The sequence below is a fragment of the Bombus vosnesenskii genome, unplaced genomic scaffold (genome assembly GCF_011952255.1).
Source record: "Bombus vosnesenskii isolate JDL3184/JDL3185 unplaced genomic scaffold, Bvos_JDL3184-5_v1.1 scf7180000013272, whole genome shotgun sequence".
NCBI lineage: Eukaryota > Metazoa > Arthropoda > Insecta > Hymenoptera > Apidae > Bombus > Bombus vosnesenskii.
Genome location: NW_022882930.1, coordinates 6,212,970 through 6,232,909, shown reverse-complemented (window position 1 = coordinate 6,232,909; position 19,940 = coordinate 6,212,970). Strand labels below are relative to the sequence as shown.

General features: G+C 31.7%; 6 protein-coding genes across 10 annotated transcripts in view; 4 read left to right on the top strand and 2 right to left on the bottom strand.

Moving 5' to 3' along the window:
* The first annotated feature begins 252 nt into the window (after nt 1–252).
* On the top strand, nt 253–998 carry LOC117231162. Its single transcript, XM_033489306.1, has 3 exons — nt 253–472; nt 579–770; nt 841–998. The coding sequence occupies exons 1-3, from the start codon at nt 393–395 to the stop codon at nt 962–964; spliced, it is 396 nt and encodes a 131-aa protein (XP_033345197.1). The 5' UTR covers nt 253–392; the 3' UTR covers nt 965–998.
* A 17-nt stretch (nt 999–1,015) lies between these two features.
* Nucleotides 1,016–4,318, bottom strand: LOC117231161. Its single transcript, XM_033489305.1, has 6 exons — nt 4,227–4,318; nt 4,044–4,161; nt 3,400–3,756; nt 3,039–3,317; nt 2,651–2,949; nt 1,016–2,575 (listed from the first exon to the last, which is right to left on the bottom strand). The coding sequence occupies exons 1-6, from the start codon at nt 4,316–4,318 to the stop codon at nt 1,756–1,758; spliced, it is 1,965 nt and encodes a 654-aa protein (XP_033345196.1). The 3' UTR covers nt 1,016–1,755.
* Nucleotides 4,319–5,130: 812 nt separating this feature from the next.
* On the top strand, nt 5,131–7,552 carry LOC117231421 (26S proteasome regulatory subunit 8). Its single transcript, XM_033489855.1, has 6 exons — nt 5,131–5,343; nt 5,416–5,560; nt 5,646–6,056; nt 6,149–6,375; nt 6,912–7,187; nt 7,266–7,552. The coding sequence occupies exons 1-6, from the start codon at nt 5,326–5,328 to the stop codon at nt 7,404–7,406; spliced, it is 1,218 nt and encodes a 405-aa protein (XP_033345746.1). The 5' UTR covers nt 5,131–5,325; the 3' UTR covers nt 7,407–7,552.
* Nucleotides 7,553–7,802: 250 nt separating this feature from the next.
* Nucleotides 7,803–11,183, top strand: LOC117231420 (pre-rRNA 2'-O-ribose RNA methyltransferase FTSJ3). The gene is made up of 6 exons (XM_033489854.1): nt 7,803–8,013; nt 8,192–8,655; nt 8,729–9,665; nt 9,747–10,196; nt 10,275–10,659; nt 10,737–11,183. Exons 1-6 carry the CDS (start codon nt 7,944–7,946, stop codon nt 10,987–10,989), a joined length of 2,559 nt encoding a protein of 852 aa, XP_033345745.1. The 5' UTR covers nt 7,803–7,943; the 3' UTR covers nt 10,990–11,183.
* LOC117231423 lies at nt 11,095–14,285 on the bottom strand. 2 transcript variants are annotated; one of them, XM_033489858.1, is made up of 3 exons: nt 14,242–14,285; nt 11,445–11,743; nt 11,095–11,215 (listed from the first exon to the last, which is right to left on the bottom strand). In XM_033489858.1, exons 1-3 carry the CDS (start codon nt 14,242–14,244, stop codon nt 11,095–11,097), a joined length of 423 nt encoding a protein of 140 aa, XP_033345749.1. In that variant the 5' UTR covers nt 14,245–14,285. The 2 variants fall into 2 exon arrangements, with proteins under 2 accessions (XP_033345749.1, XP_033345750.1); XM_033489859.1 differs by lacking the exon at nt 14,242–14,285 and adding an exon at nt 12,420–12,848.
* Nucleotides 14,286–14,351: 66 nt separating this feature from the next.
* Nucleotides 14,352–19,940, top strand: part of LOC117231422 — a 237,850-nt gene continuing 232,261 nt past the window's right edge. For 3 of the 4 annotated variants that reach the window (XR_004492957.1, XR_004492956.1, XR_004492958.1), the window contains exons 1-3: nt 14,352–14,645; nt 14,922–15,019; nt 15,768–16,074. The gene's annotated coding sequence lies outside the window, so the exon portion shown is untranslated. Of the gene's footprint in view, nt 14,646–14,921; nt 15,020–15,767; nt 16,075–16,922; nt 17,446–19,940 lie in introns of those variants that run through there. The other variant, XR_004492959.1, reaches the window with a different exon arrangement.

The window sequence follows — 19,940 nt, the reverse complement described above, 5'->3', positions numbered from 1 at the left end:
CCTACAAAGAGTAAACTTGATCGTGCACCGGTATTAAGTGAAAATAAATATACACCAAAAACATTGGTAGGTAATTGGTTTGAGCGCAGAGCAAGCGACATAAGCCAACCTGATGATTGGAGAACATTATATGAGATAGATTATAAGCCTCATGTTAATAAAACTTGGGAAATAAACCAAATTGCAAAGTGGGAAAATAAGCTTATTCAGGAGGTATATGAATATATATATATATATAAAATATAATCTAAAGTAAATTATAAAAAACAAATGATACATGATGTAATTTTTAAGTGACTTAATTTTTACAATAATATTGTGAAATACAATTTCATTGTAAGGGTTTACCTCAAGAACAATTTTTTGATCATAAAAAGGAATATTGTAATAATATGACAACAACTTATGATTTGTGTTATAATATTTTACTAAAAAGTTTTAACGGACCAAAAATTAGATCTTACAATGCAAGGTATATATCATTTTGTGTTAGTTATAAGTATCTCAGTTAATTATAATTATCTCAGTGCTTTAATGTTATATTCATGTTTTATAAAATTTATATTTTGTACTTGGAGACAGAGGAAATGGATCCCTGAACAGGATCTGATGAAAAGTTTTGGTACATTAACTCAATTTGGCTTAAGAGAAGCATTAAAAGATGAATTGTACAAGAATTCACAAGAAGGAATAGCCAAATGTCAATGGTGGTCTACTTATAGGGAAGAAATTGGGGAGTTAAAGCTATTGAATATTGAACAAGATACTCAGTAAGTTATTATTTAATTTAAATTAAACCTATCAAATATATATCTTGATTTATATTTATTTTCATTGAAGATTTCACAGACGAAAAGTGAATTTTAATGTGCCAGATCTTAGACATTTCGAGCGTAAATTATCAGATTCTGAACAGTGTTTACACCCATTGAAAGTTAAAAATTCAGTGTCACATGCAAATTGAGAATATGATAATATAAAATATATTTGTCCATTAATTAATTTGTTACAAATTTTAACAAAAATGTAATATCTCGGTTGAAGATATTACAATATTTATTTTATTAAGTTACTTTAACATCACATCTTAACACAATAAACATCATATATATTCTTACAAATACACAGAACACTTTAAATTTCATTACTTATATATATATACATAACTTTTTGTGTGTTCAAAACAGCTTTTTTTCGTATTCACAAATATAATAGTAAAGTTAAAAAAAAATCAAATATTATCGATACAAAGTGAACGCAATTTCACATTATTTCATTAATTCTTAAATTTGTTGAGTTACATATATATCTTACTAGTGAACACACACGGAGAACATTTTTTTATCACAAGATTGACAGTTTAGAACGGTAATAATTAATTTTCCGTCAAACCAGTATTCTATTTTCCACTATTATGCGTTCAACTTAACATTATTGTTCAAATTTGATACTTTATAAACTGTGTATAAAAAAAATAATATTTATTTACAATTATTTACGTGAAATAAAAAAGTGAGTGATAACAATAGAAAACTTTATACTGGCAGTACATCGCTTATTTATAAATAGGTTGAAATATTATTGATTACTATCCATTAAAATAGAAATTTTAAAAAATACTATTTTTTAAAATAGTAATCAATTGCTTGAAAAATAGTGATTAACTTATTTTGTAACTAATAACTAAAATACGTATAAATGTATGTGGCAAATATAAATTTAGGAAGATCGTAAAAAATGTATGATATACCCTATCTAACGTAACAAAGTAGTACATAATACTATTATGTTTAATACAAGTGAACCACATAAAAGAACTGGTAACCAAACGGGATTTGTTACAATAGTGGCGTGACTAGGAAACGGCTGCATTTCAGAGGGACTTTTAATATCATTCATATCCATGTTTTGTCTTTGTGAACATTGATCTATAAAAGTTGAATTATTTCTTTTGTTATTTTGAGATAATGATGTTTGTGGTGTACAAAGATTGGTTGATGCAAGTTTCATTGTTTGGTTATTAATTGATTGATTTCTTGATTCCGACAATGGAAATTGAAGACTATATTGAGAAAAAGACCCAACAGGACTATTAGTTTGCCTTAGTGTATGACAGGATTGTGTCGCATCTGACATAACTGAACATTGATCAAACTCATGTATGGATGGTTCTCTAGATGGACCAAAATTAGAACCCACAGAACAAAAACCAGAACTTTGACTGGATGATCTGGACAATGATGGTGCATCTATACTTTCCTGCCAATAACCACCAGCTATCCAGGATGTTTGCATAACTGATTTTAGTTTTGGTGGTGATAAAATATTTTTTTTACCAGCCTTCTTAAAAAGCTCGGAACTTTTTGTGCTATACACCTTCGTTTCAAAAATCTTAGGCATTTTAGTTGAATATTTTGGTTTATCTTCACCCAGTGATAATATGCTTAATGTCCTCAAACTGTCATTCAATGAGTAATTGCTCTCTATCATACTCTTTTTATATACAGGTGGAGAATTGAATACTGCATTATTATTGTTAATAGACATTGGTGAACACTGTGATGCCGCATTTGTGCTATAACATAAAAAATTATTTTATTTTTTGTTATATATAAAATTAGTAAAAAATTAAAACATTAAAATTGCTTACAATAAACTTTGGGAAATTGTAGATTTATAATTTATTGAATTTTCCGCATAAGGAGACATATAATCTTTCATTGTATTTGGTGTTAACCAATTGCTGGCAGTTTTGTTTATATTATTAGCAGTTTTAACATTGACATCAAGATTGTGCTTATTATTTGAAGTTGCTGTACATGAATCAAATAATACTGTATTTTTTGGAGAAGATTCAATTTTTTTAAATGACATATTTTTATTTACTGTACTTTTATATGACTTAGGCATGACATTTATAAAGCCTATGATTGAAATAAATAATATCATCTAAAACAAAAATAATTAATGTTGATTAATTTAATGTACTAAAATTTAATTATTAATGCAGTATATTTTATTTTAATTTATTAGCTTACCATATGATACTGAGTTATATATTCCAGAACAAACCACGAATTCTGAAAATCTGTTGTAATCAATTTAATGTCTTTAAAGGGTAAGAGTATAATCATACAAATCCATAAAAACATAAGCAATATATCAGAACTTTGTTTTTTTGTAGAAGGTATCCAACAGGCACAAAATTGAAAAAATAATCCTCCAATTGGGAAGAATATGAATTCCATGTTATACACTACCATAGATCCTAATATAGTTGAAATTATTCTGCATATTAGTTCGAAATATTTTGAATTCTGCAAAGAATGAAACAATTACAGTGAGAAATGCCATGCAAACCTTATTATTTGTTGTAATATACTTTATTACAATACTTACATTAGCAATTATACAAAATGGTTTTTGTTTAAATAACAACATTTTATATTGTGCAAGCCATAATGCTTGCTTATATAATACGTTATTTACTGTACTTTTACATTTTGCACACAATGGATATTGTTGTTCTAAGCTATCTTTAAACTTTTTCATTTCATATTCGTAATTTCTTTCATTTTTTGGTACATAATTAGATAATTTTGATATTTTTAAACTTTCATTCATGTTACATTTTTTGCAGAGACCATTATTTGCACCTTGATTGGTTGTTGTACCCTGGTTGATTGTACAGTATCTTTTCATTTCATGTGAAGATGTCTTGTATTGTTCTGGTATAGTATATGCATAATCACCATTCTAGAATTTGACATGGAAGAAAATATAGGAATAATATCCCAAAACATATATGGAATTGTAAAAGATATCACATAGGTAGCCTGTTTCTTATGTTAAGATATTCCAATAGCTTTAAAAATATTTAATAAATCAATTAATTCAACCTGGCGAAATAATCAAAATACATTATATATAAAATTTCATCGATTTAAAATTTTTGGATGTCATATGTATGATCTTCAACACCATAAATTTATATATTTTGAATAATATGGTCCACTGAATATTAGTTGAATAAATTGACTTACCTTAGAAAAGCCATTATATTGTTCACAATATGGACACATCCACCAATTTAGTTGTTGCCGCCAAATCTTTATATCTTTGTTGCAAAACCAGCAGTTTACTTTTATGGGCCATCTTAATCTAACATATAAAAAAATATGATATAATCATGACTGTAATTAGAGGGAAACAGAATAAATACTTACTTAAGTTTTTGGAAGACGGTGATGACTGTGACAACTATTAATAAAGTGATGATAAATATTGACATAAAATTGAATAATAAGTCAAATTCCATGTTTTATGTGAAGAACATATAAAAACTGAGAGCAAAGTTCATCTCCCGCCGACCGGTTAGAGTATCTTCACCTTAACCTATGCAGTCACGTGGCGTACTAAATTTTCACGTTCTACCTTATACGTTGTATATTTTGTCCTTGTCATAAAAAACACTTTCCGTCATGCGCGCTAAATTTTTTATAAAATTATAAATTAAGTAAATTGTAGCATAGTAGTATATACATTTTCCGCGTCGCCGCCTATTTTACTCCATAAATTTTTAAGCATGTATCAAAGTATCAACTATACACCATTACCATTCAATCTTACCAACCTTATGTGGAGAAACATAAAATAAGTATAATTTTGAACAAATAAAATACAAGGCATTAAATAATAAATTTAAAGCAATATCCAATTATTTCTCGATTACTTCAGTAATATTACTCTAGAAAATTATTTGTAAGTTTGATAAATAAATAAGAAACTAAATTGACACTACAATAAAATATAAAAAATAATTATTTTACATTAGCTAAAACTAAAAAGAAAAAAAATGTATATCTGAAAATTAAAATAATTATAATTTTATGAAATCATAGTCGTAAAGGATAATTTACAATGAGCGAATGTAATCGATTTATTTTATTAAATGTTTAAGAATTTGTTTTAATAAATGATATATAAGGAATTTAATTTATTAATTTAATTTAAAAATCTGTTTAAACAATCTAATTTTTTTTACTAAAGATGGTTTATAAACAATGTACAGGAAATGTATCAATCGATATGAAACTGATTCTCGATAATGTTACAGCTACAGCAAGTAATCGATTCGTAAGTTGATATTGAGTATCCGTACGTGGTACTACGTGATCCGTACAGTGGGTATCGATGACAAGCAATTCTTGTAATATTACAAAGAAGTGTCAAGTTCTAAACTTTCTTTCTTGCTTATTTTTATAAGTAAATGGCCATATAAGAACAATTATAATTAGTAATTGATTATAAATAGTGAGTGCAACAATGACGCTCACAAATAAGGTAATTGATCGAATCTAAGCAACATGCATAATTTTACAATTATTATAGCTAGTTTTTATCCTTATATTTTAGATGGAAATAGATGAGAAACTTATTAAGGGAGAAGGTTTTAAACCGTATTACATTACTAAAATTGAAGAACTTCAATTAATCGTAGCTGAAAAAAGTCAAAATTTAAGGAGGTTACAAGCACAACGTAACGAGCTCAATGCCAAAGGTATATCAATTATGTTTTCATCTTTTTAACTAACTTTTATTTGTGTTTGATGCATTTTGCGATAAAAATTGGTGTTTTTTTGTAGTACGTATGTTACGTGAAGAATTGCAGCTTCTCCAAGAACAAGGATCATATGTTGGAGAAGTTGTTAAACCAATGGACAAGAAGAAAGTTTTGGTTAAAGTACATCCTGAAGGGAAGTTTGTAGTAGATATAGATAAAAATATTGATATTAATGATGTAACTCCAAATTCAAGAGTTGCGTTACGCAATGAAAGTTATACATTGCATAAAATTTTACCAAACAAAGTTGACCCACTTGTTTCTCTTATGATGGTGGAAAAAGTACCAGACTCTACATATGAGATGGTAGGAGGTTTAGATAAACAAATTAAAGAAATCAAAGAAGTTATTGAATTGCCTGTTAAACATCCTGAATTATTTGATGCTCTTGGGATTGCTCAACCTAAAGGTGTACTCTTGTATGGACCACCAGGTAAATAATAAAGAAGCTAATTTTTAAAATCTATCTTCTTCCTTTTAATTAAACTTAATTATATTGTTGATAAATTTGCAATTTACTTTTAGGTACAGGCAAAACATTATTAGCAAGAGCAGTTGCTCATCATACTGAATGTACTTTTATTCGTGTATCTGGTTCTGAATTGGTACAAAAGTTTATTGGTGAAGGTTCACGAATGGTTCGTGAATTGTTTGTAATGGCAAGAGAACATGCACCATCTATAATATTCATGGATGAAATAGATTCAATTGGAAGTTCTCGTATTGAATCTGGTTCTGGAGGAGATAGTGAAGTAAGTTTTACGCATTTGTTTTATCGACCAGTCGCGGTGTCGATGTTGTCACTAAGGAAAACTCGGTGTTGGTGTGTTTTTTGTACGAAGAAAGCGGATTCGTGATGCCCATTGGGTATAAACAATGTTAATGAATGAGAATAGATGGAGGAAGCCTCCTACCAACGTAGCTCATAGTTGACATTGTTCATGGCAAAAGCCCGCTTTTACCGTTAGGTAAATACCCGCTTTCTCCGTAATTTGTAAGAGCGCACAAAAAACCTAAGGATTGTTCTAAGGACCATCCATAAACCAAAAACACTTACAGGATTAGAAATTCCTCCAAGTTAATAAGATTACGATTGAAACGAATAAGTTAAAAAGCTTAAGTTTATGGTGGGTCCTTAGATTTATTGAGGATCTGAATAACGGTACGTGGGCCTTTGACGGCCAGACAACGAGGGATGGCGTATGGATTATCTCACGTGACGTAATAGCATTAGATCTGAAAATTTTAGCTTAATAATGAATGTTTTTTATCAACTTTTGATACTTAGGTTCAACGAACCATGCTTGAATTGCTCAATCAATTAGATGGTTTTGAAGCAACAAAAAATATAAAAGTCATTATGGCTACAAACAGAATTGATATATTGGATCCAGCGTTATTAAGACCGGGACGTATAGATCGTAAAATTGAATTTCCACCTCCAAATGAAGAAGCGCGACTTGATATTTTAAAAATTCATTCGAGAAAAATGAATTTAACACGTGGTATAAATTTAAGGAAAATTGCTGAACTCATGCCTGGTGCGTCAGGTGCAGAAGTGAAGGTAATTAATATAACGTTTTGCAGTATGCTAAGATATATTTTTATTGTTAAAATTATCTATTTATTTATTTGTTTTCAGGGTGTATGCACAGAAGCCGGTATGTATGCTCTCAGAGAACGTCGTGTTCATGTTACTCAAGAAGATTTTGAAATGGCTGTAGCAAAAGTTATGCAGAAAGATTCAGAAAAAAATATGTCCATCAAGAAATTATGGAAGTAATTAGTTTTATCCTGCAATTCTTTCTTTCTATACCATTTCGCACTTTTTGTAAAACCATCTGTAAATTCTATATAACTTTGATTAAAATGTATACAAAACAAAGATTATAGTTGTAAGAAAAAATTCATTAAATTCATTATTATATAAATTAGTGGTGTTTATACTAATATACAGGTGATTCCCTTTCTCAATTTTAAACAACTTGGTGTTTTTCTTGAAAATATACTATTTTCTATAGTCTATCTAACGAGGTGGGCAATAAACATAAACGTATTACAATCTTCGTTTACGTTTATTGTGTGACAACGACTATACCTAAATCGCGTCATTTCCGTCCTCATCTTGTTGAACAGACTATAGAGATTTATTTCTTTTTGTGTATCCCTACTCCTAGATTTTTCGTTTGTGGTGGCATGTAGCGCTGTAGAACGACGTGTTGCATTACATGTCCATTTCAATCCGTTTGTACGTAAATAAGTTACGAGCTTTCAATTAAAATAATTTTCCAATAAAAAGTACAGTTTATTGCAATTCAAAATGGGTGGTAAAAGAAGAAAAATTGGAAAGCAGAGGAAGGATAAATTTTACCAATTAGCAAAAGAAACTGGTAAGAATTTAAAAATATTCTTTTATAAATGAAATAAAGGTTTAAAAAATTAAACTGTTTCCTTATCCAATAAATGATTTAATGTGAAATATTTAATGTTGCATGTGATTTACTTTTAAAGTTTTATTTCATTATATATTATTTACAAGTAGCTCTTTTAATAGGTTATATTTTATAGGTTATAGGTCACGTGCTGCTTTTAAATTAATTCAGATGAATCGAAAATTTGAATTTTTACAAAAATCCCGAGTATGCATAGATTTGTGTGCAGCTCCTGGAGGGTGGATGCAAATCGCTCGACAAAATATGCCAGTATCTTCTGTAATAATAGGTGTAGACTTGTTTCCCATAAAGCCCATTCCAGGATGTATTAGTTTAGTTGAAGATATAACAACAGACAAATGCCGTGTATCAATATCACGTGAATTGAAAACTTGGAAAGCTGACGTTGTACTTCATGATGGAGCACCAAATGTTGGTAAAAACTGGCTCCATGATGCATATCAACAAATTGTCTTAACTCTAGCTGCTCTTAAAATGGCAACATATTTCTTACGACCTGGTGGTTGGTTTATAACTAAAGTTTTTCGTTCAAAAGATTATAATGCACTAGTTTGGGTGTTAAAGCAATTATTCAGGAAGGTATATATAACATTTTTATCATAGAAATATAATTTTCAATATATTAATATTGAATTTCTGTGTTTTAAATTAGGTACATGCAACTAAACCACAAGCATCACGTGCAGAATCTGCTGAAATTTTTGTTGTTTGTCAGTATTATATTGCACCAGATAAATTAGATCCTAAATTTTTAGATCCAAAATATGTTTTCTCAGAATTAGAAATTGAGCCCACAAATAAATTAAATGTATATAATCCTGCGAAAAAGAAAGATAAAGTGGAGGGTTACCCAGAAAATGATTATACTTTATATCATAAGCTATCTGTTAAAGATTTTATAGCACATGAAAATGCTGTGGAAGCATTGCAGAATGCTTCTGAAATTGTTTTTGATGATGAAACAATAGCAAATCATGAGAAGACCACCAAAGAAATTAAAGAATGTTGTAAGGATATTAAAGTATTAGGAAAAAAGGATTTACGAAGTTTAATTAATTGGTGGAAGGCAGTAAAGGAATCTTTAAAAGAAAAAGAACCAGATGAAAATGTACAAAATTTGCCTGATGAGGCAACAAAAGCACCATCTATGAGTCAAGAAGAACTGGAAGATTTGGAAGATGAACAAATTAGAAAACAAATAGAAGAACTTAGAGAAGAAGAAGCTAGAGAGCTTAAACGGAAAAAGAAGAAAGCTAACAAAGAAAGGCAAAAATTAAATGAACGATTGAAACTAAAAATGATTCATAAAGGAAATGAAGGTCCTGTATTAGAAGGAGATGATATGTTTAGTTTAAAAGACATTAAAACACATCAACAGTTAGCAAATATAATAGATCAAGATCCTGATCTAGTAGCACAAAGTGATGTAGATTCAGATGCAGAACAAAGAAAACCAAAAAAGGTTAGATATAATAAGGATGAAGGACATTTAGATAGCTCAAATTTATACTATAAAACAGAAGATAGTGAACCAGAGGATTCAAGCGATGCTTCAGATGATGATTCAGACAGCAATAAGTCAGGCTTAGGTATTTATTGTTGTATTTATTGTTATAATTTCTTTTTATATTTATAAAAGCTTGTAATATTTTTACACAAATGAATTTTAGGTTTAAATGAATCTGACGACGACGATACAAAGAAAGTTTCTAAAAAGAGAAAAAATATTGATGAAGATCCAGAGAATCCTTTATTAACTGATTTAGATCATAGAGACAAGAAAACTAAAAGAATTCACAAAGCAGAATTATGGTTTGAGAAGGATATATTTAAAAACTTAGAAGTTGAAAAGGATGAAGATTTTGAATTGGATAAAATGGTCGAGGAATATAAAAAGAAAGGGGGTCGTATAATAGGACAAGACGGTTCCATAGATAGTGATAAAGAAAGTAAAGTAAAAAAATCTAAGAATATACAAAAAAAGAAACAAGGAGATGACGAGGACAATAACGACTATAATAGTGATGATACAGACTCTGATTATGATGTTGACAAAATGGTTTCAACTACAAAATCTAAAAAAGATAAAATTAGCGGCAAAGATAATCCTCAGGCGACTAGTAAGTATATTACATGAATATAGAATAGCTTTATGTAGTAAATATAGAACATAATGTAATTATATGTATAATATATAGGTACAAAATCAAAGAAAAGGAAACGTTTATCAGAAGAAGATTTAGCATTAGGATCACTATTAATTCAAAGTAAAAAAACTCGAAGGGATTTAGTAGATTCAGCCTGGAATAGATATGCATTTAATGATGAAAAATTACCAGATTGGTTTGTACAAGATGAAGAAAAACACATGAAGAATGTGATGCCGGTACCTAAGGAACTTGTTGATGAATATAAAAAACGTGTTGAGGACTTAAATGTTAGACCAATCAAAAAAGTAATAGAAGCAAAGTCAAGAAAGAAGCGAAGAGCGTTACGTAAATTAGAAAAAGCAAAGAAAAAAGTGGAAACAATAATGGATAACACTGACATTAGCGATAGAGAGAAAGCGAAACAAGTTCAAGCGTAAGTGCAAGTTTTTGATGATAATACTAATTCAGTTTGTATTTCTGTATTATATATGGTTATGATTCTTTTTGTAGATTATATAAGAAAGCCCATAAAGAGCCGAAGAAGAATGTTACTTACGTAGTGATGAAAAAACATATGGCACAGAAGAAAGCGGCAAGACCACCAGGTGTTAAAGGACGTTATAAATTGGTTGATCCGAGAATGAAGAAAGATTTACGTGCGGCGAAAGCAAAAGAAAAAACTAAGGGACGCGGAAAGAAGAATAGTGGTGGTAAACCACTTCGAGGGAAGTTTAAAGCTCAGAAGAGAAAAAAGACAAAATAATTTATTTTATGTAGAATACAAAATGATTGTATAAATTTGTAATCTCTACTTCTTTATAATCCTAAACTTTTAACAACAGTATGACAAAACACCGAAAAACAGATATTACTTTGCAATATTTTTGTAACAGTGTAAATAATGCATTTTGTACATAAATACATATTGTGTATATAGTTTACACAACCATTTTTGTACATATATTGTATATTTACATTTATTGACACACCTGCAAAGTTAAGTAAATAATTAAGGTTCGTAAAATGCGAAAAAATTTTATAAATAAATTTATCAATATTTAGGAAATACATTAAGAATTCTTTCCAAAAGAATAAAAGAAAAAGAAGATAATATAAATGCAGACGTTTTTTCTGAGATGAAGGTAAAATGATGCTTGATATGATTCATAAAGTGATGCAGCGCGAGGCTAAATGATATAGATAAATTTCACTACTCACCTGTCCAGCTGCGTAAAGCCTCCCACTATGATCAACATGGTATTACATTTCCCCTTCTCTATACTTCCACTGCTAACGGCACCCTTCCTGGGTGTATTCCGTGCATCGAACATTCTGATGCAATCGTGGCTGCGTAGCGTCGGGACGCTGCGGTCGATGTCAAGGACAAGGCCGATGGCATTTAGAAAGATCGTTTTACGTCGACGTTGTTGCAATGAAAGTGGCGTCGATGAGACTTTTTTTGGCTCGCTGCCAAAAATCGCATCATCGCCTTCCGGCTTCATCATTGGTGTTAGTTTCTAGAAATATACATACATGTACACATGCAGTGTGATTTACTACTACGATTGTTCTCTATTTTTTCCCTATTTTCTATGTTGTTGATATTGTTAGAAAGTGTTTTTATTACTTAAGAATTTGTGTTAATTGCCAGAAAATTGAGGAAATATTAACGATGATGTAACTACGCAGAGGCGACCCGTTGCAACGGTCGATGTCAAGGCCGAGCTTAGTAACACATAAATTTCATAATACGATGAAATGCAGTATCTTTGGTACATAGCGAATACATTGGAAGTAAATAGATTGTAATTACATGTTTCTAAGTTTCTGTAAAAGGTTTTCCATATATGATCTTATTACACCTGTTGAAAGATATAATCTTTAAAGCATTTCAAAATATCATTGGTAACAAAATCCGATTTTCATTTCTACGAATATTTTAAGAGATAGAAAAACCATTAAATATTATGTACTTATAAAGGTTAATCATTTATATTAAAACGTTTATCATGGGAATGTATTTTCTTTTTCGAAGAAATTGTGATATGGGGTTTTTATTAAAACACGTTTATGATCTACGATATTAGAGCAGAGGTACGTTTAATATGAATTGCAATTGTGATAGCTTATATTCGTTACTTCCTCGAAGATAATTTTAGAAAATCGTAATCAGTTTAATTTTAAAAGACGCACCGATATATCTCGGGCGTGGTAATATCCACTTGTTCTAATTTGCCTAGCGCGAGCCAAGTTTGCATTCGGCGCCAAACACTTGTAGGCACTGTAACGATGTTCGTAAATCTTAAAGATGTACTGGCGCCAACGTTGATGACTTTTAGAAGAAGAGCTGTTTCTAACTTTCGATTTTTAAGTCATCAGTAAGTATGTCATTATCGTGGAATATATATATACGTTTTACTTCGTATATTATCAAATGTATATTATCAAAAGTCTTATTCCAATTGCTAAATTGTTGTAACTCTTCGTTGCATTTCCATGTTAATAGAGGTTAAGTAAAAATTCATTTATGTATAAGAAGAATTGTTCACGTACATATATTATGAAACAATATTCTAATTACGGTTAGGTTATCGACTTTTTTAATTGAATCATCTGATAACATTGAATGTATAAGTTGAACTTAGTAAATTTCGAAACCTTGAACTAAACCGATGGCTTTCAATTCGAGTTAAAATTATGACTAGAAATTGTACCAGAAATACCTACAATTGAAAAATAGGCTATAGTGTAACGAATGAGAAACATTTGGTGAAACGTGTTTTTCAACAACACTATCGGCGAATAATGTATCATGATAATTATGACAAGGAACGTGTTCAATTTTTAGAAATATCAAGTGTTGATAAGATATTGTTTTTGGTACTGGTATTTATTCTTTTTTTAGTAGTATAAACAATGACCAATTGACGTATGTTACTCGGTCAGGTCAAGTTTCCTGGCTTAGGCTCTTTTATGAAAGATTGTCGGTGTGTATATGTATCTTTACGCGGTTGGCGCTTACGTCAAGGGCGACCTCGACTTTCCACCGTCTCTAATCTGTATGAGGATCGTTTGCGAGACAAGCATTTCATTTTCACTGTGTGTAACATTAGATATAAGCCTTAAGACTTTGTAATCTCTTTATGAACACATCGAACACTTCATTTTCTCTTTCATCGACTATATTGTCAATTCACACAAGAAGTGAATTCACTAAATGTATCAGATAAGAATCTCATTCAGTTTATTGCTCTGTTCTTATTTATTTTGGCATTTAATTAGAGAAGCTCGATTAATGATTAAGTTTTATTTGTTTACCTATTCTAATTTTGAAAATAAAGTAAATATTCTGCAGATTATGCCCACATTAAAGCTGATAGATCGTTATGATTATTTTGGTTAATATAAAAGTTTTTACTTTTTACTACCATCGTCTTAAGTCTTAAAACCTAAAATTGCCTAATATTTCAATGCAAAGATTATCTAGCTAAGTATAAAGAAATATTAAAAATCAACCTACGCTGTTGCTGCCTTAGCTATTTATAGTATAAATCTGTTACTATAAAATACAATCAGATCACTTGATTGTGGTTTCAAATGGCAGGAATTTAAAACTTCTTATATTGCAGTAATATCGTCCACATATTCGTCCTTTTGAAAAGGTAAATGATATATTGGAATTCCTGTTGCAACTTTTCTTGTTATTTCCACATGTAACTTTGGACCATAAAACCAAAAATCGAATGGGTAAAACGCTGAATGAAAATGAAAATGGGGTGATTGATAGTAAAAGTAAAAATTGCGAGCATATGTACATGAACCGGAACGAATTGGGCAGACATGCATAGTAAGACTGAGATATAGGGGAAAAAAGAGAAAAGTTACGATGGTAAGGGTAGATGCAGTGAGACAAGAGCTGACGCGTGGTACATAATTGAGAATCGTTAACGCGTCCTCGAGGGAGATCGAGCGGCTGGATTTTGCTAGGTCCTCTCTTACTCTCCGCCGCCGTTACCATCAGCTTGCCTGCCTCTTCTCGTCCCGACTTCCTAGCCACGGTGTTGGTGACCTTCAACCGATCAAGAGTGGATGGACCTCGTTGGCCAGCGGGCCGAGGTATAAGGTCAAGGTTACTGTCGTCGGTGTGCACGGGATATGCGACCTCCGGGATATGCATCGAGCGAGATGCGCGCGCAATCAGCGCATGCGCGCCGCCAGCCGGCTTGTCGTGCGTCGCAGCGTGTCGCGCAAGTCATTGCCAAGGTCTTTGCTGGTCACGGGCAAACCGTTATAAGTAGCGATGGACACGAACCGAAATGCAATTTTCAGACTATATAATTAACATATATATTATTAAATACTTTTAGAATATTCGTTTGAATTCGATGATTGGACAAATTATGAATCTGTATTGTACATGTATGTATATTGTATGATTTTGGGATTTTTTACGAATGACGCTATTAAGTTGTTATATAGGTTATGAATGAATTTGTTAATTAAAATATTCAGATATCGATTGATTATTACTAATGCATTTATATATAGTATGATAGCCTAATAAGATGTATATATTTCTAATGACAAATCGAATTCGTAATAAAACAAATATATAAAAAATTAATATTAAGTTTGCGCACGCTGAGTAAAGTTATTTTAAAATTTGTATTGTACTTGCTTTAATTAACTTTGCAGAACTTGAATTTGGTACAAGATCACGAGGATTTCGATCCCATCGCTAGTTGTATGTAGCCGGTTGAGACTGATGCAAAGCCGCCGATGATTTTTCTAGGGTAAGCTGTACTATTAACGCCTATTACGCCTAGAACATTTTTTACATTGTGACATGAGATGAAAGTTCTAATTAGAATGGCTAAGAGTTATTGATTACTGATTAACGCAAAAAATGTAGCAGCTCATTAGGACACAGACATAAATGAATAATGAATAAATTAATGTTTTATTGTATTCATCTTTTTTTATATTTAATTAAATAGTACTCCTTGTGGTGATCCCAGAATATGAAAAGCTAAATATTGTATCAACTTTTTGTCATAGAAAAGAACATAAGGAAAAGGATCTAAATGTTTGTGGTAGGTTTCTACCTATAATGTAGGGTGACAAAGTACATATCAAGCTTTTACGAGTTTTCTCGTGAAGTGGGAACTATTTCCACCTCTGGGTAATATTAGTCTTGAGCATGCTACCATCTGTTTTCTGATGTAACCTACTTATATCTACGTTATAGAATACATTCTGCAATGTGTATGGTGCTCGAATGTGAACTTGCGTAAATCTCTTATGGATAAGAAACAGAGTATTGCTCTAGTTCTTTTATCTTATAGAAAATATATTGGAATATATTTTTCGAAAGAAGCATATTTAATATATATTTTCTAAATGCATTATTTGCAGGATATTTCAGTAGAATAAAATTCCCAAATTGAAATTATAAAAATCAGGAGATCAAAAAATTTATAAGGAAATGCGTTGCTTTGCAAAATTTAGTAGTTTGAATTGCCTATTTTTTTTAAATTGTAGGAAAAAGCAATCATGAAAGAAATAAACGCGCGCGTCGCGACGCCTGCGTCACTACACCCGGCGTACATCCATGGCCAAGGTTCTCCCCGGTCACGGGCAACCCGTTATACGTAGCTGGGAGCCAACACTTGCCCGAGGTCGTCCATGACTGTCTTATTCGCCCCAAGGCTTGGGAAAAGTTGATCTCAGGAAGATCCACCTAATACGCTATGAAAATATACAACGTAGAGATGAACGTTATTTTCATGCATACAAATGATTTTACCTTGAATTAAAACATTCAAAAGAAGAACTTTGTACGTTAAAGGTAAACAAGAGTTCAATTATGATTGAACGAATACAATATTTAATTTGCTTATAGGTTATGTAAATCATCTAAATTTGGTTGAATATGAAAAATAGTTTTGTAAATGTTTAGCCAGAACGAATAATTTAGAATGTAGCGCTCTTATATCGAATCATTTTAGCCGCTTAAGTAGTTCTTTGTACCAAATCACTAGGTTCCAACTCGATTAGTGTTGATTAGCGTTATTAATGGGATCTTACACGTTGTGCTCGTTGAAAGTTGAGTCGAGGACGGATTATTGTTTAAGGATGAAAGATTCCCTAATAAAAGGTGGCTTTATTTGACCCATTATCTTCAATAGACAATTAATTTGTCTTATACATTAACAAGAATAAGCGAATTTTTATGTTCAAGAGTACAAGTTGCGTATGAACAACTCTAATTAGTGAAATAAATTCTGCATCTAACTTCAGAACAAGAAATGCTACATAAACTTCTTCAGTACTAAAAGAAGTTTACATTCTTGACACAATTTCAGTAGGTGATATTTCTACTCTATTACCAGCCAATTAGATCATGATCAATTTTTAATTTAACTTTGAGTAACTTCAAACGTGTTCTTATTAAATGATAAATATTCTTCCACATATGTTAGTAAAATCAGAAATCTATCAATATTTTCTTTGTGTTTAGAGTTAAAGATGAAGTTCATATATATATATTGCAGGATACAAAATATTAAAGCAAACGAATATTTAGTCATACCAGGAAGTTCTCTTTTGAAGATTCAGTTTTACGAGCTATAAGAAGCAAGACGAGAGAAGGCCTAGTGGAGCGAACTAAAAGTAAATTCTCTTTCATGTCCTTAGATTTCTGGTTATTTTCTTCTCTTCTTGGAATGTATTACCGGTACCCATCCTTTTCTCGTGATGGAACAGGGTTTGGGAGTTGATGTTGGCTCGTCCGGGGGCGGCAAGTTCAAGGTTACCACGTCCAGGTCACGTCCGGGCATGCTAACCCAAATACGATTACGGTCTGAGTAGAGTGGAGAGTCGAGACAACAAACTCGAGATCCAGTTGGAGTTTGCTAGGCCAATGGAACAAGGATCTAGTCCAATTCCCCTTTCAGGATTACACTCCTGAGCGGGTCTGCGGCTTCCTCGTTCTTCCGGGATGTTTGAAAGATATCGTGTATCGTGTCGCCGTCGATGCTATTAGTTCTGCGAAAACCTTTAATCGCGTGGGGAAAACTGGACTGTTTTCGTAATCCGACGAAACGTTTGTACGTTGTGACCCGACCTTCTTAACTTCGACGTTGCTTCTTTTTATTTTCAGATATCTTATTAAAAGATAGCTTCTCTCTTCTTTTTTCTTCATTTCGTCCATTTTTTTTAAAGGCCTGTTTGTTTTTTGCTCGCGTTGTTTTTCGCAAGTAATCCGATGTTCTTGGACGTCTGTGTCAATTTATCGCGCGCATTTCAGATATCTTCCCGATTACGAAATTAACAGCGAAATTACGAGCCGATTAAAATTCTGGCACCGCTTTTTAAACGCGCTCTCGCGGTTGATTACGATTCATGCAGTTGCATCATACCTGTGAAAGAAGAATAATACGTAGTAGCTGTAGACTGTTTCATGTCGATTACCTTGAACAAATAGAGTCCCTGTATATTATGGATACAATTTCAGTCTTTTAGCTTGCTAAATTAATAAAATCATCTATTGTGATACGTTGTTATTATTAATCATCACGATCGATGAGAAGCATTGAACGTATATTCATTAGCTGTTTAGATTTGAGTTAAATTTTACTTATAAACAAATAGAGTCTTTTATTGTGTAAATCCGAATTTCTTGTGACATTCGATCTTCTGATTTTTGTAGTTGGAATTTGGACCGTTTTATCAATTTCTATCTTTTTTATGACTATATGCCGTAATATAAAATTTATATATTTTGCACCTATCCATCTGTGATGTATACAAAAGGATTGCAATGCGCCGCAAGTTATCCACGTTGTTATTGCGCTTAGTCACGAGGATTATCGCCTCGTAATAATGTCACTAGGACGTCTCATTATGAAACACCCACCAAACACGCGATTTTCTGGAAAGAAGCGAACCAAATGAGAAAATATTCTTGTTTATAACTTCCTCGAATTTTATCATCTAACACGTGCTTCGTTATAGATGTTCATATAGTGCGACATTATTGCTGATGTCACCATTGACACGTAATAACAATTAACGATTCTATGGAATCATCTGAACGTCGAATTAAAATTACAATTACAAAATTTTTGTTATTTCCCGTAGCTACATAGGAAATGTTGTAACATTCATAACTTCATAATCCTATTATGATAATACAATCTTATGTCATTGATAATGGCTCCCTTATTGCTAATGGGAATTCAATGAAATTTCATTTCTTTCATGAATTTGCCTATCGACTCGTTTTTTCTCGATTTTTACCAAAGTGATTTCAAGGAGTTTTCTATCTAACAAAATCGACATGTTTCATTTTCAACGGATTACGATTCCACAAGTGAATGGAAGCTCCGCGAGTGGCTTTCCATTAAAATAGCCACAGTGGTTGATCAATCATGGTTGGTTTCACAGGAGGCATAGTTTGTTCGCAGATTTCCCTACCGACAATCGTACCGCTTGTCTACCATCCGATTCACGTTTCTCCTCGAAGTTGGAAAATACATTCGCTCTCTTTTCCTATTTTCCGCGTGGGACGTGCATTCAAGCGCGTCAACCTTGAACTTCATTCGCCTCTTCGTTTCTCTCTCTCTCTCTCTTTCCTCTTTAACTACCCTGTCCTGTTCTTTTTCGCTATATCTCTCTTTCTCTCTCTCCTTCTCTCTGGTTTTCTATAAACAACTTTTCTATTTTTCTCCACTCTCTTATCTCTCTATCAACGTGCGCCGTTTTCCTCTCTCCTACTCTCTTTCGTTTGATTCACTGACGTCACGGCTATCGACCCGAAATCCCAAGACTGGGTCTGTGTGTTTATACTTGCATACACGTGGATTATTCGCACGTGTACGTTTCTTTTGATACGCTCTACCATTTAATGCATCTCGTCGCATACGAACTCATGATTCGCGTGAATCACACGCACATTTTCGTTATGTTGCTGGGGAGTACATTCGCGATGCCATGGCACGATATCGAACCGGTTTGTCATTAACAGGGTTCACATGGAATCTACAATTTCATTTCGTAAGAATAAATTATTCTGTCGCTCAATTGGAATACGTAGAACGATGGATGATTGTAATTGTGGTTGATTGTATATCCTATGTCGTTGATTGTAATTGTCATGATACTGAAGAATTACGCTTTGACATTGTTTCAAAAGTCTTACGAAATTAGATACTACAAGAAAATTTGGTTCTCTGTGTTACAAAGTATAACTTCTATCAACATAGATTTCAGAAATCCAAAGAAGTTAAATTCTGTAATAAAAGTTTTTCCACTTTTGTTTTACAAGAAAGAGGAGATTAAATCCTATTACATTATCAATAACATACATCAATTACAATGATATAATATCAATCAATACATATGTTGTAATACTAATATACTAATAAGAATCAGTAATGGCCTCGAGAATATGCATCAATGGAGAGTGGTAAAACAATGTTTCAAAAGTTGAAGTAATTTCCGAGATTGCAAGCTAAAACTTCCTTCTTTGCCTACAAAATTCTCGAGCAATCTGAACGATTGAACGCCGCGATACAATCTCTCAAATTACATCGGCTATAGTTTCACTCTTTATTACCTTCTTCTTGCATACATGTACTTATTCATATTATGGCCCAATCTTTCAACAAAATTTACAGCAAAATCTTCTGGAAAAGTTCTTTATCTCTAGAC

What these genes read in the sequence shown, in the direction of transcription:
- LOC117231162 (XM_033489306.1), top strand. Translation starts at nt 393, where the DNA reads ATGACAACAACTTATGATTTGTGTTATAATATTTTACTAAAAAGTTTT. An exon ending in ATTAGATCTTACAATGCAAG is followed by an intron (nt 473 to 578) that starts GTATATATCATT and finishes TTGTACTTGGAG; the next exon opens with ACAGAGGAAATGGATCCCTG. An exon ending in AATATTGAACAAGATACTCA is followed by an intron (nt 771 to 840) that starts GTAAGTTATTAT and finishes TTTTCATTGAAG; the next exon opens with ATTTCACAGACGAAAAGTGA.
- LOC117231161 (XM_033489305.1), bottom strand. Translation starts at nt 4,318, where the DNA reads ATGGAATTTGACTTATTATTCAATTTTATGTCAATATTTATCATCACT. An exon ending in ATATAACTCAGTATCATATG is followed by an intron (nt 2,950 to 3,038) that starts GTAAGCTAATAA and finishes TTTTTGTTTTAG; the next exon opens with ATGATATTATTTATTTCAAT. An exon ending in ACAATTTCCCAAAGTTTATT is followed by an intron (nt 2,576 to 2,650) that starts GTAAGCAATTTT and finishes TTTATGTTATAG; the next exon opens with CACAAATGCGGCATCACAGT.
- LOC117231421 (XM_033489855.1), top strand. An exon ending in GTTCTGGAGGAGATAGTGAA is followed by an intron (nt 6,376 to 6,911) that starts GTAAGTTTTACG and finishes TTTGATACTTAG; the next exon opens with GTTCAACGAACCATGCTTGA. An exon ending in CGTCAGGTGCAGAAGTGAAG is followed by an intron (nt 7,188 to 7,265) that starts GTAATTAATATA and finishes ATTTGTTTTCAG; the next exon opens with GGTGTATGCACAGAAGCCGG.
- LOC117231420 (XM_033489854.1), top strand. Translation starts at nt 7,944, where the DNA reads ATGGGTGGTAAAAGAAGAAAAATTGGAAAGCAGAGGAAGGATAAATTT. An exon ending in TAAAGCAATTATTCAGGAAG is followed by an intron (nt 8,656 to 8,728) that starts GTATATATAACA and finishes GTTTTAAATTAG; the next exon opens with GTACATGCAACTAAACCACA. An exon ending in AAAGCGAAACAAGTTCAAGC is followed by an intron (nt 10,660 to 10,736) that starts GTAAGTGCAAGT and finishes TTCTTTTTGTAG; the next exon opens with ATTATATAAGAAAGCCCATA.
- LOC117231423 (XM_033489858.1), bottom strand. An exon ending in GGCTTTACGCAGCTGGACAG is followed by an intron (nt 11,216 to 11,444) that starts GTGAGTAGTGAA and finishes TTAACTTTGCAG; the next exon opens with GTGTGTCAATAAATGTAAAT.